The sequence below is a fragment of the Cavia porcellus genome, unplaced genomic scaffold (assembly GCF_034190915.1).
Source record: "Cavia porcellus strain 051 isolate PalLab524CR breed Dunkin Hartley unplaced genomic scaffold, mCavPor4.1 scaffold_16, whole genome shotgun sequence".
Classification (NCBI taxonomy): Eukaryota; Metazoa; Chordata; class Mammalia; order Rodentia; family Caviidae; genus Cavia; species Cavia porcellus.
Window position 1 is genome coordinate 28356097 of NW_026947499.1, and position 25250 is coordinate 28381346.

General features: G+C 41.7%; 1 protein-coding gene across 4 annotated transcripts in view; it reads left to right on the forward strand.

Annotated features, from left to right (window-relative positions):
• Positions 1-21204, forward strand: part of Sgsm1 (small G protein signaling modulator 1) — an 85422-nt gene extending 64218 nt beyond the window's left edge. For all 4 annotated transcript variants that reach the window (XM_063226028.1, XM_013141830.3, XM_063226029.1 and 1 more), the window contains 6 exons: positions 3981-4105; positions 5864-5946; positions 10299-10408; positions 14962-15058; positions 16218-16385; positions 19232-21204. In XM_063226028.1, the coding sequence (XP_063082098.1) occupies positions 3981-4105; positions 5864-5946; positions 10299-10408; positions 14962-15058; positions 16218-16385; positions 19232-19320 (672 nt within the window). In that variant the 3' untranslated portion in view covers positions 19321-21204. The remainder of the gene's footprint in view (positions 1-3980; positions 4106-5863; positions 5947-10298; positions 10409-14961; positions 15059-16217; positions 16386-19231) is intronic.
• The last annotated feature ends 4046 nt before the right edge of the window (positions 21205-25250 follow it).

A 25250-nucleotide genomic window follows, 5' to 3' on the forward strand; every position in this document is an offset into this window, starting at 1 on the left:
GATGGTCTGCGTTGAGAAGTCTACTGTGATTTTGATGGGTTTTCCTTTATAGGTGATCTGTTTCTTTTCTCTGATGGCTTTTAACATTCTGTTCTTATATTGAATTTCTGGGATCTTGATGATTATATGTCTGGGTGTAGCTCTGTTTTGGTTGTAGGTAGCTGGAGTTCTGTATGCCTCATGCATCGCAATATCATTTCCTTTTCTTGTGCTTGGGAAGTTTTCCTTAATTATTTCTGTGAATAGCTTTTGTATTTCCTTTGTTTTTACTCCTGCTTCTTAACTCACGTTTTTTATTAAGTTACAGGTCCTCTTGTCGTCTTGTACCCTTTGTATTGTTATTGCCTATTTCCTTGTTGCTTTTAAAAGATCTTTCTTTTCATGATCACAAGTTGCAAACCTATCTTCAAGGTTTGATAGTCTATCCTTAGTTTCTTTCAAGCAGTTTTGCTAGCTTTCAATGGAGTTTTTAATTTCCTGGCAGTCTCTTTGAATCTGCTTCATTTATTCTAGGTTTTCTTTATATTCTTTTTTTCTAGGTTTTCTTTATATTCTTCATGCAACATTTCTCTCTCTTTTCTGTGTTCCTCCATTCTTCTGTCTGTGTCTTCTTGAGAGGTGCTTAGCATTCCTTTTATTAATCTACTTATATCTTGCTTTACTTGAATTAATATTTAAGTTTTGAGCTCATCTACAAGGTCCCAAAGATATCTCTTTATGTCTGCTGATGCCGTGTCTGATGTTGCATGTTTGCTGCCTTCAATCTCTCTTGTATTTACTTCTCCTGGATCAATATTCTCAGGGTTGGGGGCTGAGGGCTTTTTCTTATTTCTTTCTCTTGTCATGTTTTTCATTTCATCCATACAGGTGGATAGTGGAGATCCCAGCCCCTTTCCTTTTGTTTATGGTTCTTCTGAAGGGCACTGGCTAGGATTTCTGCCCTCTCCAGTTTGCTGTTGGTTATTGAGGTTTAAGCAGGGGTGATGTATGCTGACCCCTCCCGTCCAGGCCAGTCAACCTTCAGGGGCACTCACCACATAGTGTGTACTGCATGTAACGAATCAGTTTAGGATGACTTATTGGGTCCTGGCCAGGGGCGTGACCCAGGCCAAGCAGATCCCACCAATCTGTGCTGGGACGGGAGTAACCGACTCTAGTCACTGCCATTCCTAGTTCAGGCCTGTCCTGCCTGATTCCAACATGTCGTCCAGTTGGTTGCCCCTTTCCCATGGGCTTATTCACAGCACTCCAGAGAATGACAGAATCATTATTTAAATGACTATTCAGTGCTTATGTGATTGGATGTTATAATGTCTCAGCCATGTAGTACACTTGTTGATTTTTTTTTCCTTTGCTGTAAAGTAATAGTTTTGTTTTTCGTGAATGTGTTTTTGTCTGTTTCTTTTTCTTAGTTTGCTACGTACTTAACCAATTCAGCGCTCCAAAGTCTTTGCCAGTTTTCTGAATCTCTTCTCAAAGCAAACACATCAGGCTTTCTGTTCATTCCATATGTCCAAACAACTTTTCCCCAAGAGAGAACAATCTCTTGTACCTGGCACACATTTGTCATCCATGATTTTTTTTCCCTTCCTTTGTAGGTTCCGTCTATTTCACTCCTACTTCCTAGGTCTCATGCTTTCCTGTTTCTTAGTTTATCCCCTAGTTTACAAGGAGCGTAGACATTAATGGCTTACACGTTTTTGTTTTTCACACCTCCTTATATCCTAGGCCTCTTAGTCTGGACACAGGTACATCTTTAGCAGAGCAGCTCTCCATTTGGGCTTATCCTGAGTGGCATTTATTTTGCCCATTCCTGAAAGATATTTTTAGCAGATATGCAGCTTTAGATTGCAGTTATTTTTTTCTCAGCACAGATGGTCCTCCACTTATGATGGATTATGACTTTCTAACTTTTCTAACTGCAAAAGCAGTGTGCTTTCAGTAGAAACAGTACTTCAGAATTTGCATTTGGATCATTTCCTAGGCTAGTGGGTTGCCATGTGATCCTCTCACATTGGTGTGCAGTGGTCATGGCTGTAGCACCCAGGCAGCCCTGACCTGAGGAGAAACAGCTAGTGCTCCACTGCGCACTGTGTAGCTATGCTAGGGTATTTGTTTGGTAAGTTAGGTGTACTCAGTGCACTTTTGACTTAAATTTTTTACCTTACAAAGAGTTTATCAGGCTATAACCCTGTGGTAAGTCAGGGAGCGTCTGTACTTTTTTGAAGATACTGTCATTTGTTCCAAATTCCATTTTTCACATTGAGAGATAAGAAGATAAAGAGGATAATCTCCTTTTCTCTGTGGCTATTTTAAGATTCTCTTTTTCATATTATGTGTCATGTATTCAGATACGGATTTCTTTTTATGTTTCCAGAGAGGTAGTTCATTGGGCTTCACATATCTGCAAACTGAGTGTTTTCAGTCACTTCTGGAAAATTCGCATTATTTATGTAACCGTTGCTGCTTCTTCATTTTCTCTATCTGCAGCTTTGGTTAAATGTTTGTTAGACTTTCCCATTTGTTTGTCTCTGTGCTAAATCCTGGATAGTTTCTTCAGATCTCTTTTCAACTTCTTAATTCTCTCAGGAGTGTCTGATTTTCAGGCTGGGAGTACAGTTTAGTGGTAGAATACTTGCCTAATGTGCAAGAGGTCCTGGATTCCATCCCAGCACCCAGCACCACAGGAAAAGAAGATGATCTCATTTTCTACTGCCTAAATAAGTGTTTAATGCGATTTTTAAAATTGTTTTTGGCATTTTTCTAAACATGCTATAAAGTGATAAGCTCAATCATTTTATAAACTCTTGGTCATATCTTTAATCTCTTTGATTTCTTTAAATATATCGAACAGACTTATATTCTATCTCTGGTACTTCTAATAACAGGTTATTCCAACTACTTTCTTGTATTTATGCTATCATTTACAGCCCTTTTTCTCCAAATATTTTGTGATTTTTGAACATGGACTCATTTTTCACAGATTTTATTTGTTGTACTGTCTGCCTCAATGGCAAGTAATTTCCTTAAGAAAAGGATTTCTTATTTTTATCCTGACAGCAGACATATAGCAAATCTAAAATAACTTTAGACTAAATTTTCTGATCTTTCAGGCCACCCAAGAAAGGGAAGCTTGGATTATAAACCTGCCTGAATTGTAAACCATATTTGTAGCTTTTGCTTATCCAGGGAGCTGTCTTCTACATTTAATTTGGCACCTGGGTTCAAGGTGCAGTCAATTATATTTGGGCCCCAGAATTTAGGGGAGTTTTTTTCCTAATTTTTCCTTTCCTTGGTGTCCTACTTTGCTTGAAAAACGTCTCTTAGGCTCCTTACCTTGGCAGGGTGCACATATAATTCAGTGTAAGCATGTCTTTGGTTTGGCAGTGTCCCTCAAGGCAGAAGCCAAATTTGGTATTTTCTTACTTTTCTAGTTTACTTTTTGGCTCTAAAATATTTCTTACTTTCTTGTTGTATCATTGGGCCATTCCATCAGGGTTCCTGGTCAAGACATCTGGTCTACTAGAAATGGACTTAAGTTTAGTTCCATCATCCTTCTTGAGTAGTTTTCAGCAGAGAGGGATGTGCTTCCAGCTACAGTGGTAACCATCAGTCTCTTTGTCTAAAAACCAGGATGGGGGTAGGAGTATATAGCTCAGTGGCCAGGCACCTGCCTGGCAAGAGTGAGGTGGTAAGTTCAATTCCTAGCACCAAAAAAATTTTAAAATGGGAATTATTTATGTACCTAATGAGAATGTTTTGTGTTAGAAAGAAATAAAAAGAATTTGCATCATACATAGGAAAAAGCTTTTCCAGAAAACATACACATAAGCAAACAAAATCAAACTTCCCAATGTGAGATATTTTGTTTTTGTTTTTGTTTTTTTTTTTGGAAAGAGCTAGTAGGAAGAGAGAGGATTTGTCCCCGGGTAGGGAGTCTGGGTATAGTTTTTGTTTCTTTCCCTCCTGTGTACCTGTAGCCTGAGCTGCTGGACCTGTACACCGTGAACCTACACCGCATTGAGAAGGATGTGCAGAGATGTGACCGCAACTACTGGTACTTCACACCTTCCAACCTGGAGAAGCTGCGCAACATCATGTGCAGGTGGCTGGGGCTGGGGGAACGTGGGGAAGAAGATGGCTAGCGTGGTTAAGGTGGGACTGAAGGGAGCCCAGATGGAACTTATTCTAGCACCCCTGCCAACTAAATAACAATAATGTAAAACAGTTACTGAGCACATACTATATACCAGCACTGTCCCGAGCCATCCTTTACTGTCCTTTACTACCAGCACTGTCCTCTACTATCATCGGGTCACTTAGTCCTCCACTCTGTGAAGTAAGCATTGACCCCTTTGGTAGCTGAGGATATGGAAATTTGGGAACCTCTCGGGTACCTCAGCCAAGCAAGAACTCACAGCCACGTCTCTGGCTCTGGGGCCTATTTCTTTAGGTCAAGGCCTAAGGCTACTTAATATTTTCACTGAAAATTATTTTTAGTATTTCTTAAAATATGAAAATAACCACAAGCATTAAAAGTCTAAATCAAGCCACATGTGGTGCTGTATGCATACAATCCTAGCATTCTGGGAGACTGAAGCAAAAATATTGTAAGTTCAGTCCAGCTTGGGCAATTTAGTAACTCAAGGAGATCCCATCTCAAATAAAAAATAAAAAGTTTGTGTTTAAGTTCATTGTGAAGGCTCTGGCTTGCTTAAATCCCCAGTAACCCTTCCCCAAATCAATTGAAGAAATCAGAAGCTAATAAGATTTTAAAAACTGAGCTGGGCGTGGTGGTTCACGCCTGTAATCCCAGCGCTCTAGAGGCTGAGGTGGGAGGATTGGGCTAAGGTGGAGGCTGAAGGTGAGGAGGCTGAGGTTGCGAGTTCAAGACCAGCCTGAGCTACAAAGTGAGCTTAAGGCCAGCCAGAACTGCATAGCTAGACCCCATCTCAAAAAAGAAAAAAAAAAAAGATTAAAAAAACTTCTTTCATTTGTGCCCATCCGTGCAATAAACCCTGACTTATGAACAAGTTCTGCTCCAGGAGAATGTTCGTAAGTTGAATCTATTCATAAACCGAAAAAATGAGTCTCATACAGTACACCTCTGACTCAGAAACCTGTACCTTTGCTTGGAGACACACAGAAATCACAGGTCTCACAGAGGTGGTAACTTTCCAGATAGACTTTAAGAAAGTTAAGAAAAGCTAAAGAAACCATTTAACGTAGTGTTTAAGATCGTATGCTCTCTAGTAAGATTTTCTGGGTTTTAGTACTTCCTCTGCACCTACTAAGTATATGACTTCATTCATGTAATTTACCTCTGTGTGCCTCACTCTCCTCATTTGTGAAATGTGATCATAATGAATCCCTCTTTCATATGATTATTTTGAAAATTAAAAAATACATCTGTAATGGGCTGCTTATACAGTAAGTACTCATTAAATATAAGATACTGTTAGTAAAAGGTTGACCACATTCCAAAGAGGGAAGTTCTGGGGGTAAAGGCACAAAGACATAAATTGGGAGTTTCTTTGAGCAAAGTGAATGCCCCATGTGGCTGGAGAGGAAGAAGCACTAGGAAGTGATGCGTGGGGCTGTGAAGATGAGTGTGGAGAGACTCTGCCTGTCTTATGCCCAGTAAAGGAGTCTGCAGCCTGATGGCAGGAGGCTGGTGCAGGTTTTTGAGTCATGCTGGTGTCTACATCTAAGATGTATATCATTAGATTGAGATGGGGGAGCAGACATTGGTTTGAAGGAATGGTCCAGGTGAGGGTCAGGGGACTAAGCCAGAAAAGAGGAATGGGTGGGAAGGCAGGTTGGTGATGCCATCCATCTCTGAGCACTTTTGTGTCACTCACAGCTACATCTGGCAGCACATAGAGATTGGCTATGTCCAGGGCATGTGTGACCTTCTGGCTCCACTGCTGGTCATTCTGGATGATGGTGAGTGTACCTTCCCTCCCCAGGGATGAGGGTGCACTTTCCTTCCCACTGCATGGAACAGTCAGTTTCACTTTGTGGCTGCCTATAATGAGCCAGAAGAGGCACTCAGAAGACCTGTCTGCCACAGAAATAAAGAACCTTTCTATACTATAGTACCCAGCATTCAGACATGGCCAGAACTTTGCTACCCACTGGTTGTACGATGTAAATGGGAACAAAGAAAAACTCAAGCCAGATTCCTTTGCTTATGAGTTCTACCAAACATTTAGGGAGGTTCAATATGAATTCTTCACAAACTCTTTCAATCCATAGCACCACAAAATAAATATATAAACATAAAAAAAATCAGAGAATTCTTCACAACTCATTCTGTGAGGCCAGCCTTCATGTAAGGTGGGTTTCCTGTTGTTACCCAGATACCTGTATCAGACAGGGACACCACAAGAAAACTAAAGACCAGTATACTTTATGAATATAAATGTAATATTCCTCCAAAAGTATACCAACAGACTAAATCAGCAGGCTATAAAAAGGATCACACACCAGGACCAACTGGGTTTTTTAGGAAAATGGATGCACCTTGAGACCCATAATGTTAAGTGAAATAAATCAGACACAGAAGCTTCAATATTGCATGGTTTCTGTTATTTAAGAAGCCCAAAATATGAATAAAGAACAAAATAAAAAACAGGAAGATAGATCTTTCTCAGAAGGGAAGGGACTCAAGATGGAAGGAGTAAGGAGAGGAAAGAGAGGGTGAATAAAGCAATTAAGATACATCATGTTAATGTATCAGCTTCCCACAAAGAGTATAAGCATTATGTACTACAAACATGTACTAATAAAAAGATCAAAGTAATACGGTAACTGGCAAAAGCATAATCACCTTAATTGACATAGAAAATCATAACAAAATCCTGTGCCTCATGATACAAATGTGACAAACTAGAAGTAGAAGGAACTTTATAAATGGAATCTGTGAAAAACCCACAAATAATATACTCAGTGGCAAAATGTTCAACACTTTCCCTTAAGATCAGGAATAAAGGCCAGGGTTTTAGCTCAGCAGCTTAAGTGCCTGCTTGGCAAGTGCAAGGTTGTGACTTTGATCCCCAGTACCAAAAAAAAAAAATCAGGAACAAGGCAAATGTGTGTCTATTTTTATTGCTATAGGTTCAAGCAGGGGCAACTGAGGAAGAAAATAATTAGGAAGGAAGTAAAACTATCACTGTTCACAGAGGACATGAGTTACATATAGAAAACCCTAAGGAATTTTAAAAAATAGAATAATTGAGTTAAAGTTGCAGAATACAAGATCAGTACACAGAAGTCTGTTGCATTTCTATGCACTCAAACAATCCCAAAATGGAAATTAGGGAAGGTTTCATTTACAGTAGTAACTAAAAGGATAAAATATCAAGAAATTAACAAAGTGCAAGATGCGTTGTGCATTGAAAACTATAAAGCATTGTAGAAAAAACAAAAATTAATACTTTTCAAAATTCTCATCTGCCTTGTTTGCAAAACTTGATAAGCTGATTTTAAAAATGACAGTGAAATTCAAGGGTTTGAACCCAGCCAAAACAATTTTGAAATAGAAGAAAATGTTCCCAATTTCAAAACCTAATACAAAACAGTATAATAATCAAAATAGCCACAGTATTCAAAAACTTCATGCATTTACCCATGATTTGGCATGTAGATCAATGAAATGGAATTGCAGGTCCAGAAATAAGCTTTTATGTTAATGGTCAACTGGTTTTGACACGGCTACCAATATAGTTAAACTCTGGGGGAAAAAAGAAGTCCTTTCAACATATGCTGCTGGGACAAGTGGATATCCATATGCAAAGACTGCAGTTCGACCTCTGCCTCATAACACACGCAAGGAGTTAACTTGAAATGCATCATAGGCCTAGATGTAAGAAAAATTATTTAACCCTTAGAAAACATAGGAGTAAATCTTTGTGACCTTGGGTTAAACAGTGGTTTCCTAGGTATAACATGGAAAATATAACTGATGAAAGAAAAAATAGGAAAATTAGACTTCATCAAAATTAAAACTTTTGTGCTTCAAAGGACTCTATCATGAAAGTGAAGGAACCACAAGAATGGGAGAAAATATTTATGTCCTACATGTGTTAAAGAACTGATACCCAAATATGTAAAGAACTCATAATTCAACAATAGAAAAGTAAAAGGTAGAAGATTTAAGTAGACATTTCTCAGTGGAACCAAAGAGACAAAAATGATCAATAATTCAATTAAAAGTTGCCCAGCATCAGTCAATAGGAAGATGCAAATCATAATCAAAATGAGACATGTTTCATATGTACTAGGCTGGCTAAAATCAAAGCAATGGAAAATGGTAAATGTTGGTAAGAATATGCAGAAAGTGTTGGCTTCAAACATTGCTAATGGAATTGTAAAATAGTCTGGCCACTTTGGAAAACAATTTGGTCAGTAGTTACTCTTAATATTAAATGTGAAGTTACATGTAACCTAAAAATTCCATCCATAAGTATGTACCTAGGAGAATTGAAAACATACACAGCATTATTCCCTAATAGTCCAAAAGTGAAAACAATCCAGTGTCTTATCAACCAAAGAATGTAATACATTTGATTAGCAAAATGTAATACATCTCTACCATTGATGATTATTTGTCAGAAAAAAAGTGATGTTCTGATTCTTGCTATAATATGGATGAACATTACGCCAAATGAAGACAATATGCTGTACTATTCCATTTATATGAAAAGTCAAGAATAAGCAAATCCAGGGAGACAGAAAGTATCTAGAGATTAACACAGACCAGGGAGAAGAAAATGGGGAGTACCTACTACATGGGTTTCCCTTTGGGCTGAAGAGTGTTCTGAAGAAGATGGTACTGGTCACATGACACTGTGAGTATACTGACACCACTAGCTTCTACATTTGAAAGCATGAGAGCTGTGGTATCAGATGTAAATGAGATTTGAAAAATGAGGAGCATAACCCCTTACATCATAGACGTGGGCTTCAGATGGTGACTTCCTCCAAAAGGGACAGTGTGGGAGGGGGGGAGGAAGGGGGGAGTGGTGAGAGAAACTTAGCAGCAGAGAAACACTGTGACAAACACTGCCACAGTCAAGTAAATGGCTCTAAAAGTGTCTTTAAAATATATAATGAGGCACACACCTTTAATCTAAGAACTCTGGGAGGCTGAGGCAGGATCACAAAATCAAGCCCCGCCTGGAGAACTAAGTGAAACTGTCTCACTATGCAGTTCAGGCTGGCTTTTAAACTCACTATGTAGCCAAAGCTGGCCTCAAAACTCATGGCAGTCCTCCAGCCTTAGTGTCCTGTGTGCTAGAATTACAGATGTGAACCACCACCCTTGGCTTCAAAATAAAATATTTTTTAAAATAGGTTTGGGGGAGGGCAGCCTAAATATAGCCTTTGGGAAAGTTTCTAGTCTAGTGTAGCTCCCCTGAAGCTATTAAGTTATTAAGAAGAGGGGGGAAAACCTACCATTTTAAAGTGAGATTTTGAAACATTTCTTTATTGCAGGTCTTCTCAGCACCTTTACTTCTTTAATATTTGTAAGCATAGATATTCTTAGCAGCAGAGACACTATACAGCATTTTCCAGAGTAATTTGACCCTTTGTTTGCATGTGAAAAAGCCCTCCCATTACTGACAATTACTGTTTGAATACAGTGATTCTTAGACTTAAGAATTTCATGAACCAGTAATCTTTCTTAAGAAAAAAAAGTAGAGCATGGTGGCACGTGGCTGTAATCGCAGCACTGGGGAGGCTGAGGCAAAAGGACTGCTGCAAGTTCATGACCAGCCTGGCCTTTACTATGAATTCAAAGCCACCCTAAACTATGTAGGAAGACCCTGTCTCAAGAAGAAGAGGAGTTTGGGACCAACAAAACATTTTCTGCTTTTATTGTATAGCAAATTGGGGTCTTTTAAAAAGGCCATCTGAGCTAGGCTTGGTGACACATGCCTGTAATCCTAGCACTCAGGAGGCTGAGATAGGCTTGTCAAGAATTCAAAGCCAGCATGGGCTATGTAGTGAGTTGAAGGCCAGTCTGAACTACAAAGTCCCTGTCTCAAAAAACAAAATCATAAACAGAGCATCTCCTGTCCCTGTGTTTTCCTAAAAAAGGGTAATCTAACATTTCTAAGGTGAGAAGTATGTGATTCATTTAAGATCGGAAAGCATCTGGACAGAACCCACTTGGCCACATCTTTCTCCTTTGGCTATGGATTTTGTGCCCCAGCTCTGGAGCTTAGACTGCCTCCTTGGGAGCTCAGGTCTCATGCAGTGGTACAGCTGATTGTCCTGTGCTGCTCCCCTAGAGGCCCTGGCCTTCAGTTGCTTCACGGAGCTCATGAAGAGGATGAACCAGAACTTCCCCCATGGGGGCGCCATGGACACTCATTTTGCCAACATGAGATCCCTGATTCAGGTAGGACTCCTGTCTAGTCTTCAACTCTTGGGAAATAGGAAGTATATGTGAATGGCTTGAGACTGAGTAGTGTGAAATCATCCTGAGTTTGAATTCTACTACTTCCTAGCTGGATAACCTCAGGCATATGCTTTTATCTCTGTGGGCCTCAGTTTTCTCAGCTGGACAGTAGATAACTTTCCCATTTGTATAATTCTCAGTAAGTTACTATGGTTATGGAATTGAAATAAACTAATGTGTTTATAGCATTGAGCACACTGCCTTCCTATGCCTCTCAGAGTCTAATCCATGAATCAGCAGCAGTAATCCCACCTGATAATTTATTAGGAATGCAGTTTAAATTAGGCAAGGTAGCACATTCCTATAATCCCACCACACTGGGAAACTCAGGTGGGAAAATCACAAGTTAAAGCTCTATCTGGGCAACTTGGTGACTTTCAGAGTAAAAAATGAATCTAGGATGTAGCTCAGTCACAGAGCACCCCTGGCTTTGATCCCCAGTACAATTCATCTATTAAGCTGGGGATGTAGCTCAGTGTGGAAGCCCTCAGTTCAGTTCCCAGTGCCACCAAAATATTTTATTTAAAATTTTTTAAATTTTATTTTAAAGAGTAAAAAAATCAAGAAGCAAACAAAACTAAAACAACCAAAGTGACAACAAAAAACAGATTTTCAAAATGATGATAGGAATTTAACAGTGTATTGTTATCCTCAAAATAGTTGCGCAGGTTACCAGATGCAGAAATAAAACAGTAAAATGGAACAAAACATTGGATTTCAAAAACAAGAAAGAAGGAAATCTCCCACAGTTTCGCAGTCCACACTGCCATCCTCCAAACAGAGGCCTGCAGAGTCAATCAAACAATACAAGTGTCCAGATACTCCTTCCACCTCAGTGGCTATCGCCTTACTCTGAGTTCCTCTGGATCAGGTAGTTGCTTACCGGAAGATGCTCTTCTGATTTCCCGGCCTGCACACCAGCTGGCTCACAAGAAGGCGTGGTTCAGTTCCTTGCTGAGTCCCTTCCCATTCGCCCTAAGTAATTTATTTTTTAAAAAGGAAAAAGAAAATGCAAATCACTTGTTGCCTTTCTTCCTGAATCAGATCTTCAAGGCATTTAGTCCAGCCATCTGAATCACCTGGAGCTCTCCAAGTGACTGATGCAAGCCTGAATTAGAGAAGTACTGTGATGAGTGCTAGCTTGTTAGCACCCATCATGATTAGTATATCTACCACCCAGGGAAATTGAATAGAAGGAATAGAAATGTAAATGATAGGGATACATTATCTATTCCAACAGTGGAGATACAGCAGTAATAAGTTAACTCTGATTTCTTTTGTGGAGTTAAAAAGTATTATAAAATGTTTTGGATATCATGTTTTCACCTTACTCAAAAGTGTAGATTTTTGAGTGTAGACTCTGATTTCCCCCTTTGTTAATTCTATGTCCCCACATCTGTCCTCCCAGTGGAAATTGTCATGCCAAAAAGTGGCATGTAGAAGCCAAGTTACAAGAGCAGTAAAATATTTACCAAAGCCAAGCATAATGATGCACACCCGTAGGGAAGCTGAGGCAGGAGGTTCACCATGAGACAAGGCCTTTGTGAAAGACAGCAAGACCTGTCTTAAAAAATTACCAACAGTCCTGAGAAAGGCAAGAGTTTATTCTGATCAGGATACAGTATCAAGAGGGACAGTGTGGTGTTTCTAAGGAATCACGGATTGTGACAGATTAGGATTTTATAAAGGATTAAAAATGTGGGACTAGATCTGAGTTAGCAAAAATAGGTATCTCAGAACCATTTCTTGATGAGTGTAGTGGCGCATGCCTGTAATCCCAGCACTTGGGAGACTGAGACAGGAGGGTTACTGTGAGTTCAAGGCCAGTCTGACCTACGCAGCGAGACCTTGTTTCAAAAAGACAAAAAAAAAAAAAAAATTTCCAGAACATCCTGTTCTTGTTAATCTTTCAGGAACATCTGCATTGTATCTAAAGTTGTGCATCAAGTTGCAGATTGACCAGGTCATCTACTTTGGCCTCACAGGGAGAAAGGCTTGTCTCCTGTTTTGGTTCAGTGTCAGTGAATTATCTTCCAACTGCTTCCTGAAGGATTGCTTTGAAGGAATACTTTTTACTGCCACAAAGTTTTAATCCTTTTGTTGCCTATGAATAATCACCACAGGAACCACTTGCAAGAATGTGACATTTATCACCATCATGTATTCAGAACACCCTTTTGCTATGCAAAAAGGTGCACACAACCCTGAGCAACTTACATACTTATTTTCCAAGCTCCCCCACATTACATAAGTAGCCCTAGGTAGTCTGAGTTCTGCAGCTCTTCTTCGTGCTCATTCTCAGGCTTGAGACCCTCTTGAACAGCACTATATATCCTTCCTTTTTCCCTGAAATACACAGTCTTCCACTGTGTGTTCTTCCTATTGTCTCTCCCATATTATTTGTGTCTGTCTTCCTGTTGAGGGACATTCTAGTTGTTTCCACCTTATTTTATTTTGGAGAATTTGGCGCTTTGTTTCTGGCCTTTTCAAATTGTACTGCTTTGAAATTCCTGTGCACCTGTCCATCTCCTCATGCGCACACACAAGTTCTTTGCCTGAGCATGCACCTGGAGTGCTTCTGTGGGCCCAGGACATGTGCACTTTCAGCTTTGTGAGACATGGCTGCATCACTCTCCAGATTGGCTGTAGCAGTTTCTGAGCTCAAGAGCAGCATACAAAGGTTTTCCACACAGTCCATCCTCACTTGGTACTGTCATGTTTCTGTTTTCTGCCAGGCTCTTGAATGTGGTCAGAGCACCTCTTTGTGATTTTACTTCCATTTTCTTGATCTTGAATATCTTTTTTAAATTTTCTTTTGATACATTTGGATTGCTTTCTGTGAATTGCCTGTTCATATGCTTTGCCCTTTCTATATTCATGTTTTTTCATAATTAGAATCATACTGTACACATTTTTCTTCTGCACCTACCATTTCAAACCTGTTGCCTTACCCCCACCCGCTTCATGGCACTGCAGATTGAACCCAGATACTTCATGCTGAGCCCATTTCTTAGTTTTTATTTTGGGACAGGATCTCACTGAGTTTCCTTGGCTTGAATTTGTAATTCTGCCTCAGCTTCCAAAGTGCTTGGTTTACAGGCAAGTACTACCACATCCAGTGCCTACCCCGACTTGCTGTTCTGAACAGCATACCTTATAGCTGCAGATACTCTACTACTGCCTGTCTTTTCGGTAACAGTCTTGTTGAGATATAGTTCAGAAAACAAAAAATGCACACTATTAGTATACAATTTAGTGGCTTTTAATATATTCACAGTTAATGGGACTATCACTTATTTAAGAACATTTTCACCCCAGAAAGAAACTGTGGTCTGTACTAGTCACTCACCATTCCTTCCCTCCCCCCAGACTACGTCTACTTTTTATTCCTATGGGTTTGCCTTTTCTACACATATCTTATAAATGGCATCATACAATATATGGCTATTTGTGACTGGCTTCTTTTGCTTCACATCATGTTTTCAAGGTTCATCCATATTATAACATGTACCAAAACTTCATTAATTTTTATTAGGAAATAATATTGTATTACAGAAACACCACTTTTTGTCTATTCACTCATGCATTGATGGACATTTGAGCTCTTTCCAGTTAACTGTTTTGAATAGTTCTGTTCTCCACATTTACAATTTTTTCATGAATATAATTTTCATTTCTTTTGGGGATACACCTAGGCATGTGCTAAGGTTACTTTTCTTGTTGCTGAGACAAAATACCTGACTCCCAAAGTTAAGGGAGGAAATGTTTATTTAGCTCACAGTTTATGGTGATTTCAGTCCATAACTGGCTGGCGCAAGGCAGGGTGGCTTCACAAAGAACAGTTCATGGCAGGCAGAAGACAACAAAAGCAACAAGAACAACTGTGTATGCAGTGTATGCAGGCTACCTACTCTATGGTGGGTGTAGCACTCAGACCCTTAATACTAGCCAGAACTATGTCAAACCAATCACACACCCTTAATCCCAGCATCACACACTATAGATTCAGCCACCTCTGAAAAAGCCCTGACACCATGCACTTAGGGGGACATCTAGATGCAAACCATAACAGTGCAGAATTGCTGAATTACATGACAGCTTTGTACTTAATGTTTTGGAAAACTGCCAAACTGTTTTCCATGGCAGCTACATCATTTTGCACTTGAGGAAGACTCAGGTTTTTCCACATCATAAACACTTATTAATCCATTGTTTTGATTTTAACCATGCTAATAGATGTGAAGTTATATCCCGTTATGTTTTGATTTCAACTTCTCTAATGATTAATGATGTCTAACATCTTTTATGTGCTTATTAGATATTGGTAATCTTCTTTGGAGAAATGTCTGTTTGTATCCTTTGCCCACTTTTAACCTCCCCTGGACCTTGCGGGCTGTCTGTACAGTGTGGCACCCATCACCAATCAAGTTAGCTATGCCCTCTGGTCCAGCTATTTCCTAGGATGCTGATGCTACCCTTCACTTCTCTGTCAGATCCTGGACTCAGAGCTCTTTGAGCTAATGCATCAGAATGGTGACTATACCCACTTCTACTTCTGCTACCGCTGGTTCCTGCTGGACTTCAAGCGAGGTACAGTCTGAAAACTAGGGTCTCGTCCCCAGACATTTTGTGGCAGAATCTTGGGAAAGGAGATAGGGAGGAGATGAGGCTGAGTGGGTGCTGGAACAGAGGTACCAAGTTCTGACTGTTGATATGCTTGCCTTATCTTGGAGTGACACGTGGTGGCATGGGCTTGAATCTCAGCACTGTGGAGACTGAGGCAGGAGGATCTGGAACTTAAAGCCAGCTTGTGCTACATAGTTCATGGCATGCCTGGACTATATAAGGAGACCATGGCTCAAAAACTTTTTTAAATTAAAATTTAATAAAGATACTCTCTTTATAGATGAGAAAAGTAAGGCTGAGAAAAATCTAGTTCAGAGCTAGGAATAATGGAATAAGAATCAGAGTTCACCTCTGTGTACTTTAAAGCAAAGCTATCTTCAATTCTATTATGCTGCTTAGCAAAGACCACCAAAAAATTTTAGAAAGCCCATGGAGTTGAACATGTTTTTCACATGACTGAGGAGTAATGTCACCTCTACATTGCTATGATGCAGATTTGGAACGATGCCAACAATCAATAATGAGTGTGCACAGAGATGTTTATTAAGTGCTGTGCACTATGCTGAGCCACCTACTATATTATGTGTAGTCCTTTACTACCACCAGTATTGCCTTATGTATTGATTTGGAAGAGTCCCGAGAAAGAGCGAACCCACGGCCCCCAGCTAGCTATTGACAAAGCCAGTTAAGCCAGGTTCTTGGACATGGGAAGCCTCATACTAATCCCTGTGCTCCTCTGCCTCTTTACGGGACTCAGAAGCATCAGCTCTACCTGTGGTGGGGTGCACCTCACTGGGTGCCAGGACAAACGGAGAAACTAGTCAGGGTCCAGGGCAGGGACAGATCCATGTCACTGAAACCTGCACGTCTGTTCTACCCTCACAGGATGACAGAGCTGGTGAAAGGAACTTAGAAGCCACCTGGTTTACATAGCCCATTCTATAGTAGGGGAGACGAGGGACTTTGAGTGTCAAGTTACAGTATACGGGTCTCCTGCCTCTGACCTGGTTCTGTCCAGTGCACTCTGGGACACAGACACCAAGTCCTACTGGCCTGGGTTTTCCCTGAGGGACTCTCACAGAGGAGGGTGACACCATGTACCTGCTTGTTGGTGTCTTGGTAGAACTTGTCTATGATGATGTCTTCTCTGTCTGGGAGACCATCTGGGCGGCCAAACACGTGTCGTCCGCCCACTACGTGCTGTTCATCGCCCTGGCGCTGGTGGAAGTCTACCGTGATATCATCCTGGAGAACAACATGGACTTCACTGACATCATCAAATTTTTCAATGGTACCTGAGCCCTGAGGTCTTGTGGGTGGGGCCCAAGAGGGACTGAGATGTGCAGAGATGGGTGCATAGAGAAGGAGTCAGAAGGGGCTTTTGCCTACTTCCTGTAGCTATTTCCAGAAGGATGAGTTGATGTCCCATGATAGTGAATAGGTGTTTTTCCTCAAGAATCTGGCAGGGGGAGAATGAATGTTGAAAGTCAAAGCTTGACTGGCAAGTGCCTAGCTGTGCCCATGGACCAGAACTTACCCCATTTTAAGCATCGCCATCTTCATCTGTGAAGTGGGGGAGCAGCATCTGCTCCAGATGGTTGAGGTGCCAGAGAAAAGCAGGCATTGGAAAGCAGTCCAAGTGGCATAGAAAAAATCCAGCCATTGAAATCAAACAGATGTGAAATCTGATCCCAGTTTTCTGTCGCTTGGGTACTGTGTGACCTTGTCCAAGTGATGTATTTCTGGGTCCTAGATACTTACAAGATAGAAAGATGCAAATACCTCCTGTCTTGCAGGGAAATTCACAGGAGTAAAGGACATGGCATGGATAAGTCTCATCACCTGGTATCTGACTCTAGGATGGGCTCAGTAAATGAGCCCTATTGCTACTATTTACAAATAAAAACCAAAGGCTCAGGAAGTATCGGAAACAAAAAAAGGGAAGCTGAGTCCTCACCTTTGGAACATTATTTGAGTTTTACTTAAATATACTTTTTACTTGGGGATAATTTTAGGTTTTACTCGTCTACCAAAAGTTTGGTTTTGGAATCTTTTTAGATTTACAAAAAAATTGCAAAAATAGCTCCAGAGAGTTCATGATACCTTTTGCCCAGTTTAAATTACTATTAGCATTTTATGCGATCCTAGCACATCTGTAAAAACTAAGAAATTAGTATTAGTGTGTTACTATTTACTAAATTATATATTTTATTTGGATTTCACCTGGTTTGTCACAAATGTTTTTCTGCACCAGGAACCAGTTGGAAAAACAACATTGCATTTAAGGAGCTCATTTTTAAAAAAAAAATGCAGCCAGCCAAGAAGAGTGGTGCATACCTATAATCCTTGCTACTTAGGAGTCTGAGACAGGAGAATTGCAAGTTTGAAGCCAGCCTAAGTAATTAAGCAAGCCTCTGTCTCAAAACTAAAAAGGCTGGTGATACAGTTGTAAATCAGTAGCAGAATGCTCCTGGGCTTAGTCCCCAGTACTGGAAAAATACTCCATCCTGTCTTTCTATAACCACATACATTTCTATATTTTTGCCATCACAGAATCCAGTTGCGTTTTTCCCACTTAATATTTTGAAAGTCATGTCCAGTAATAATCACTTTTTAAGACTGTGGACTGTGCCAAGTATGGTGGCACATGCCTGGAATCCCAGCATTTAGGAAGCTGAGGCAGGAAAATCATTGAAAGTCTAAGGCAGCCTGAACTGCATAGACCCTGTCTCAAAAAGACCAAAAAAAAAAAAAAAAAAAAAAAGATAGATAGATAAATAGAGATATATGAAACAAGTTAGCATATATATTAAAATACTTTTTAAACAATGAAGTACGTAATTTGGGAAAGTGTAGGAACTTTCCCCTCCTACTGTAGCTCACCATGGAGGCCCTGGGTTAAATAACCTGTGCTACCAAGAAAGCATTTTTTAAAAGAAAAATGTGGGGTTTGTTCGTTTTTCTTTTCCCAGCACAGTGATGCCTTATGGAGTCTGTGCACCTGCTGGGTGGTGTGCAGCTCCTCCAGCCCTGCAGGCCTGCTGCACGCATCCCCTTCTTAGCCTGTGCCACCACGACTTTATGTTGTTCTTACTTTCTGTCACGGTAGCTACTGAAAACCTAGCACTGCAAGGAACCAAAACCATGGGTAGGAATGTGGTTCAGGTTAGTTTACATGGTACTCAACAGGTGAGGGTGTCTCCAAAGTCCTAACTATCCCAGAGTGTCACAGTAAATTCACTGTGAAACTCGGGGTGAGGGTGTCCTTTACCCCTAGTTTGGGAGCCATCTTAGTGCCTTTTTGTTTTATTAAATGGTTTATTATAAATGTCTTAAGACTAAGACATAATCACAGCACTTTGAGTGGCTGAAGTGGGAAGATTGCACGTTCAGGTCCAGGCTGGGCCATTTAACAAACTAACAAGACCATCTCAAAATTCAAAAATTTAGCCAGGCATGGTGATACACGCCTATAACCCCAGCACTCGGGAGGGTAAGGCAGGAGGACCACCATAAATTCAAAGCCAGCCTGGACTACACAGAGTTTAAGGCAAGCTTGAACTGCATAGCAAGACCCTGTCTAAAAAAAAAAAAATTTTTTTTTAATTAAAAAGAGCTGGAGGTGTAGTTCAGTATGAGAGTCCTGTATTCAGTCCTCAGTACTGCAAAAATAAATAAATGAGTAGATGGATGAAGGGATGTCTTAAGTTTAGGGTTACTCCATTGTACTTAAAGGTTTGGAAATGAAACTACTTTTTGTGACTCTTTAAAAATTATTTTTGCTTTTCGCATTCTTTCCCCTTTCCTCTCTTCCTTCTGTCACATCCTTCATTTCTGTAAAATCTTTGAACATCTGCTGTGTGCCTGGCTCTGCTCTTCTAAAAGGTTCCCAGTCATTCTCATAGAAGAAGAGTAGAAAGACCTGACCTTTTTCAAGCACACACTAACCCAGCATCATCTTATCTGATCACCTCTGTGCCATGGTTGCTTTTATAATACACATTTTATAGACAGGGAAACTGAAACCTAGAGGTGAGGACTTCTCCCAGGTCTTGGCTTGTGGACCTGGTGCATGATGAGGATGTCCAGAGGGCAGACACTGATAGCACTCATGAGATTTACTCTGTGCTCTTGCAGAAATGGCTGAGCGGCACAACACAAAGCAAGTCTTGAAGCTCGCCCGGGACCTGGTGTACAAGGTGCAGACGCTGATTGAGAACAAGTGAACATTCTGTGCCCTGACCACACCGCCAGCCACCAGCCACTATCCTCCTGCCCTCATCCCTTGTGCCAGCTCAGTCTAGTGCAGGGTCTTGGCATCTGCCCATGAATGTGGCCCTCTGTGTAGAGAAAAGGGACCCTGACCTTTGCCATGGAGCAGATGGGGTTAAGGGGTGGACCCAGTTCAGCCTTACGTTTTCTGTTTGACCAAAGATTGCCCAAGTTTGGGGTTCTCCCTCACAGACTGGAGGTGGTAGGTGGATGGAAGAAGTGTCTTCCTTCCCACTCCTCTCCTCTTTCTTCTGGCCTTCATCTTTTCTGATGAGACCAGGGGAGGTCACTGTTTAGGAAATTGGTATCAGAGAGATATCTGGGACTCCCCTTGTCCCCTGAAAAGGGCCTGTGGGCAAGTTCTGGAACCTGCCTGCAAGCCTGACTTTGAGCAGGTCTGTCCCCCTTCAGCACTGCTAACATTTGAAGCCAGCGAATAGTCCTGTGCAACGGAGGATGCTAAGCAGCATCCCTGGCTTCTACCCACCAGATGCCAGTAGACTCTCCCCTCCTCTCACCAGATTGTGACAACCTAAGATGTGTCTAGACAGTGCCAGCCCACTTCTCTTTATGAAGCTCCCCACTGTCCTGCAGCTTCCGCAGTCTAGAAAATGCACACAGACTCCTTCACAAATCTCTGCTGGATCCCATGATCCAAGTAGCTATATTTGCTCATTTTCCTTCTTTATCTGATGCCAGGAGATACTTCTTTTCTTCCTTTCAAGAAAAGCACTTTCCTGCTGTTAAAGTGGGACCCAGGAGATGTCTAAGGTAGTCTAAGACACTTGCAGGTCCTGCCCAAAGCTGAGGCAGGGCCCCATTTCCAGGGGAAGACTTCACTTCCTGTCTACATACCAGGGGGCTCCAGGTGTTGATGGCTGCGCCTGGGCTTTTCTGTAAGCACCCTTGCTCACTCAAGACAAAGGAAGAAGAGCTAGGCAGGGTCCACCAGGTAGTGTTAGTTGTTTTCCCTGGAAAACATTTGCTGCTCTGAGGTTGCTACCATGGCTGGGTCTAAGAATTGTCTCCTTCACACCAGGGGCCACTGTCTCCAGACAGACCCTGAGTAAATTAGTGCACACTCACCTGGCCCACCAGAGAACTGCCTGGCCAACTCTCCTGCTAGAGAGTGTCCAAGTGAGGGGATAGCAGGAGGTAGGGAGAAAGCTCAGGTGGTCCGAGACTGACCGCTGTGATTTGGAAAGGGAGCGGACAGGGAAAGCGGACTGAGGAATAGGCAGAGGGCAGTCCTGGACTGGGCAGACCACACCTCCCCTGCCAGCGCCAGCCGCCAGCCGCTCCTTCCGTCTGAACCCCACCCGCAACTTAAAAGGGACAGAATGAACTGTGAGACCAAGCTGTGGGAGTCCTTGTGGGCATGAAGGGAAGGTGATGGCTTCTGCTGCCACCGGAATCTCACCATTGCCCCTCACCCCCCAGCTTCCTAAGACAGGAGAAAGACCTGTCAGATAAGCCTTTATTCGCCACTCAGCTGTGGACTGCAGAGGATGTTATTTTAGCACGACCAGGGCTCAGGCCTCTCCTGATTCTTATTTATTTTTGTAACAGACCAGTCTCAGATTATAGCACAAGATCTGTCTGCCTTCCCGTGTGGTGTTTCGAGAGCGTGTGTGGTTGCAGTTTGCAGTGAAGTGCATTTATCCTGTGAACTGTGCTTATGCAGACCTCTATCCATTGTGTATGTCTTTGTGTCTTGAAACTGAATGTGTGGGAGTCATTCTGTCTATGGAGTGCCCTCTTTTTTCAGTGTTGAAAATGTTTACTGATGAACTGTGTCTATATATAGAGAAAATAATATATGAGCAGAGAAAAATGAATCTGCCTTTTTATTTGAAAGAAATGTTTGCTTCTGAAGACTTGTGTCTTCTAACCCCTACCCCATCTCATACCCAGGTGGGGTCAGGATTATGGTAGCTGTCTGACTTCTCCAGAGAAGTCAAGGTCAGTTTAGATGAGTCACTGCTCCTTGGGTTAGTTAGCAGTCAGCACCAACATGACTGTGTAACAAAGCACTCAAGCTGGTTTCAAGTGTATGGTTATTTAGCTTATGATTCTGTGTGTCCAAAATCTCTGCTGAGTATTGCTGGAAGGTTCTTCTGGTCTTGGCCAGCATTCTTTGTGATTTTATGGTCACCTGACAGCCTGAAAGGCAATTCTCTGGTGTTTGGCTGGCTGTCACCTAGGACATCAGGGGAAAATGGACCAAGTATGTCTGGTTCTGCAGCAGGCTGGCTCAGGATTGTCTGCAGGGCCAGGATGGTGTATACCAGGAGAGCACGCAGGAGGCATGCAGCGCTTCTAGAGACCATGTCTGCCATGTTCTGTTGGTCAGTTTCAGATTCAAAGGTAGATAAATAGCTCCATGTCCTGAAAAGGGGCATTGAAAAAGAGCAGGGAGAATGGGTATGCCGGCGCCACCTGTAATCCTACCACTTGGGAGGCTGAGGCCTGAGGGTTGCTGAGGATTGGAGACCAGCGTGCGCTACATGTGAGTTCAAGACCAGTATGAATGGCATAGTGAAACTCTGTCCTGGAGAGGCAGAAAAAGAAAAGCAGGGATACAGGCATGAGGCAGTGACATACAGTCAACCCTCCAGAGGTTCCACATCTGCAGAGTCGACCAACCGCAGATGAAATAAATGGAAGAAAACTGCACCTGTGCTGAAGAGTGCAGCCTTTGTTTCTTGTCATTGCCTGAAGAACACTGTGTGGCAGCTATTCTGAGAGCACTTACGTTATATTAGGGATTATAAATCCTCTGGAAACTGGGCATGGTGAGGCACACCTGTAACCCAGCACTCAAGGCTGAGGCAGGAGGATCTTTGCATGTTTCAGAACAGCCTGCATTACATAGCAAGACCTTGTCTGAAAGAAAAATCACCTAGAGAAGATTTAAACAGGGAAAGATGTCCATACACTATGCAAATACTAGGACATTTTATATGTGAAATTTAAGCATTCTCAGATTGTGGTAATCACAGGAGTCCTGGAGCCAATCATTGTGGATACTGAGGCTCTGTTTTATAGGAGGTAATTTTTGAAGTCTATATAACGTTTCCCCAGGGCATGGCCGGGCTTCCCAATTGGTCAGGCATTTGACACTGGCCCTTTCCTCAAAGTGGTCCCCTCTCCATCCTGACTGTTGAGATGGTTCCTCACTCACCTGCATTGTTTCCATATGCCATTTAGCTTATCTCCCCTTGTGTGTCAAGTTCACTTGTGCCCATTAATCTATTTGATTTGTTTTCGTTTGTTTTTTCCTTTAGTATTGAGAATTGAACTCCGGGACCTTCACACAGTGACGTACTCAGTTTTACGTTTTTTATGTTAAGATAAAATCTCATTAAGTCACTAAGTTGCTGAGGGTAGGCTCAAATTTATCATCCTCTGGCCTCAGCCTCCCAGAGTGCTGGGATTGTAGCCATGTGCCACCACTGCACCCAGCAACTTGGTGAATTAAAGACTGTTGGAGAGATGATTGGATTATGAGAGCTCCAAGGTGGATTAGCCCATTGATGAGATCCGAACTGAATGGGGTATCAGGGCCTGGCTGGAGGAAGTGGGTCATGGAGTGTGACCTCAGGGACCGTGTGTGTTCCCTGGTCTCTTCATCTCTACCTCTTCTGGCTGCCATGAAGTGAGCAGCTTTGCACTGCCATCCCTTCTGCTCTCATCTTCTGCTGTGGAGCCAGCTGGCTATGGATAGAAACAAAGTCACGCCTCTGCTCATTTAAATTGTAAGTATCACACACTTTGTCTTAGCAGTGGAGAGCTGACTAATACCGTGTCTGCCATGCAGGACCTTGGTCATCGGAGTGAGGACCGTAAGATCCCCGTCCCCCAACAGCCTCACAGGTGGACTGAGTGCAATGTGGTCCATGACTGCAGAAGCAAAGCTGGATTCAGTCAAACATTCTAGCAAGCAGCCACCAAAACTTCAGGTCTCTTGTGGGAAAAGATCTGCAGATAAGACAGCAACATAGAGGAGGAGTTTGCAAGTGGCCTTGGGAGGTTCCCAGCAGAGGCAACAGGAAACCACACAGCTGTGGGCCCGCAGGCATTTGTCCTTCTGCAGCTCAGTCGGGGAGGATCCCCTTCTTCCCAGGCAGAGCTTTAAAGCATAAAGGCTGTCCCTATTGTCCTGACTGTCCTTTGGGCCACCAGTCTCATTTCTGTAACTGCAGCCTCAGCTCTGTGCAAGACATTTACTCCTGGAGGGCCTCACTGTTGTTTGTGACTGCCTGGCACTACCAGCCCTGTGACTGTTTATGCACAAATTCTTGGTATTTTGTGCTACTGTAGAGCCTAACACTAATTTTCTCATAAGGGCACAGAAGTGTAGGCCTGTCGGACCCACATTTATTCGTTAGAATATTTCTATTGATGAATTAATTTTAATCTTGTGAGTTTTATTAATAGGAAAAAGTCACAAAAATAAAGTACTAGATTTTTAATATTCAGTGTTTACAAAAACATCAAAATTCTCTGTTCTTTGATATACAAAGACTAAAGAACAGCAACACAAATTTCTTACATAAACGACAATGAAAATACCAATACATTAAAAAATCTTCACTTATCACACAGCAGTGTGCACACATGAAAACGGCACATTCCATACACATCACACTGACGTGTATTTCACTTTCGTGGCCTTTTTGTAGGTCATACTGGATATCTCTCTGGTCTTGATGTTTTGTCAGGAGATTCTTACTGTACACATGTAGTTAACAAAAACAAAAATACCAATAAAGTATTAAATTCTTAGTACATTGTGTGTAGACAAACATGTTCACATCAACTGTGGACTTGCTTATAAAACCTAAAAGATAACATAAGAAATAAATTTCTGCACCAAGCATGGTGGTACATGCCTGTAATCTCAGCATTTGGGAGGCTGAGGCAGGAGAATCACTATAAATTTAGGACTATTGTAAACTACATGATAAGACCATGTCTCAAAAAAAAAAAAAAAATGGTATATGAACTACAGTGAAAATACCAGTAGAGTTCAACAACAAAAATACTCTTTGTTCAATCATCACACCCAAAGCAGACGTCACACATGACAACTGTATGCTCCATGCACACATGTTGCTCACACTGACAACACGTGCTTAGCTCTCCTTTGCTGTGTGGCAGTCTTGTCATCTCTTTCTGCTTTGTCAAGAACTTCCTACTATATTGTACAACATGCTGTTAGTAAGGGATTAAGGCATCAACATAAAAGATGTAATGAGTGCTTTAAGTAGACATCAACATTTTCACATCAGCTGTTTACTTGTTTACAAAACCTAAAAGATAACATGAAAAAAATCTATGTGAACTACAATGTAAACAAAAAAGTCTAGCACAGAAGTAATCTTTGCTTCAACTGTCATACCCAAGGCAGTCCACACATGACAACTTCATGTTTCACACACAAATATCACTTACACGAATAGCACATATGTTTTGGTTTGTTGTAAGGCATAGTTGACAGGTTTTTTTGTTTTCCTGCTGTCCTAGTAAGTCTTTGTGATGCTATTTACTTGTTAGCTCACTAGCATGCTCCACAGCTTTTTACTTAGTTGCCTGGGCAAGACCATTGTGGTTTTCCTCTGCTGTAAAGAATCTTATGAACTCCTCTAAGAAAATTTCTCCACGATAACTTGTACTTGTTCTTGTCTTTGCCCACTATCAAACCATGCCACACAGGTTTAGGAGCAAGTAAAACATAATCAGCTGGCTCCAAGGCAGAGGGACCTGGCAGAGGGACCTGGCAGAGGAGAGCTGAGGAAAGCTGCTCAGGGAATGGCAGGGTAAACAAAGGATGGGAGAAGACAGGGTAAACAGGGGAAGCAGGGTAAACAAAGGATGGGAG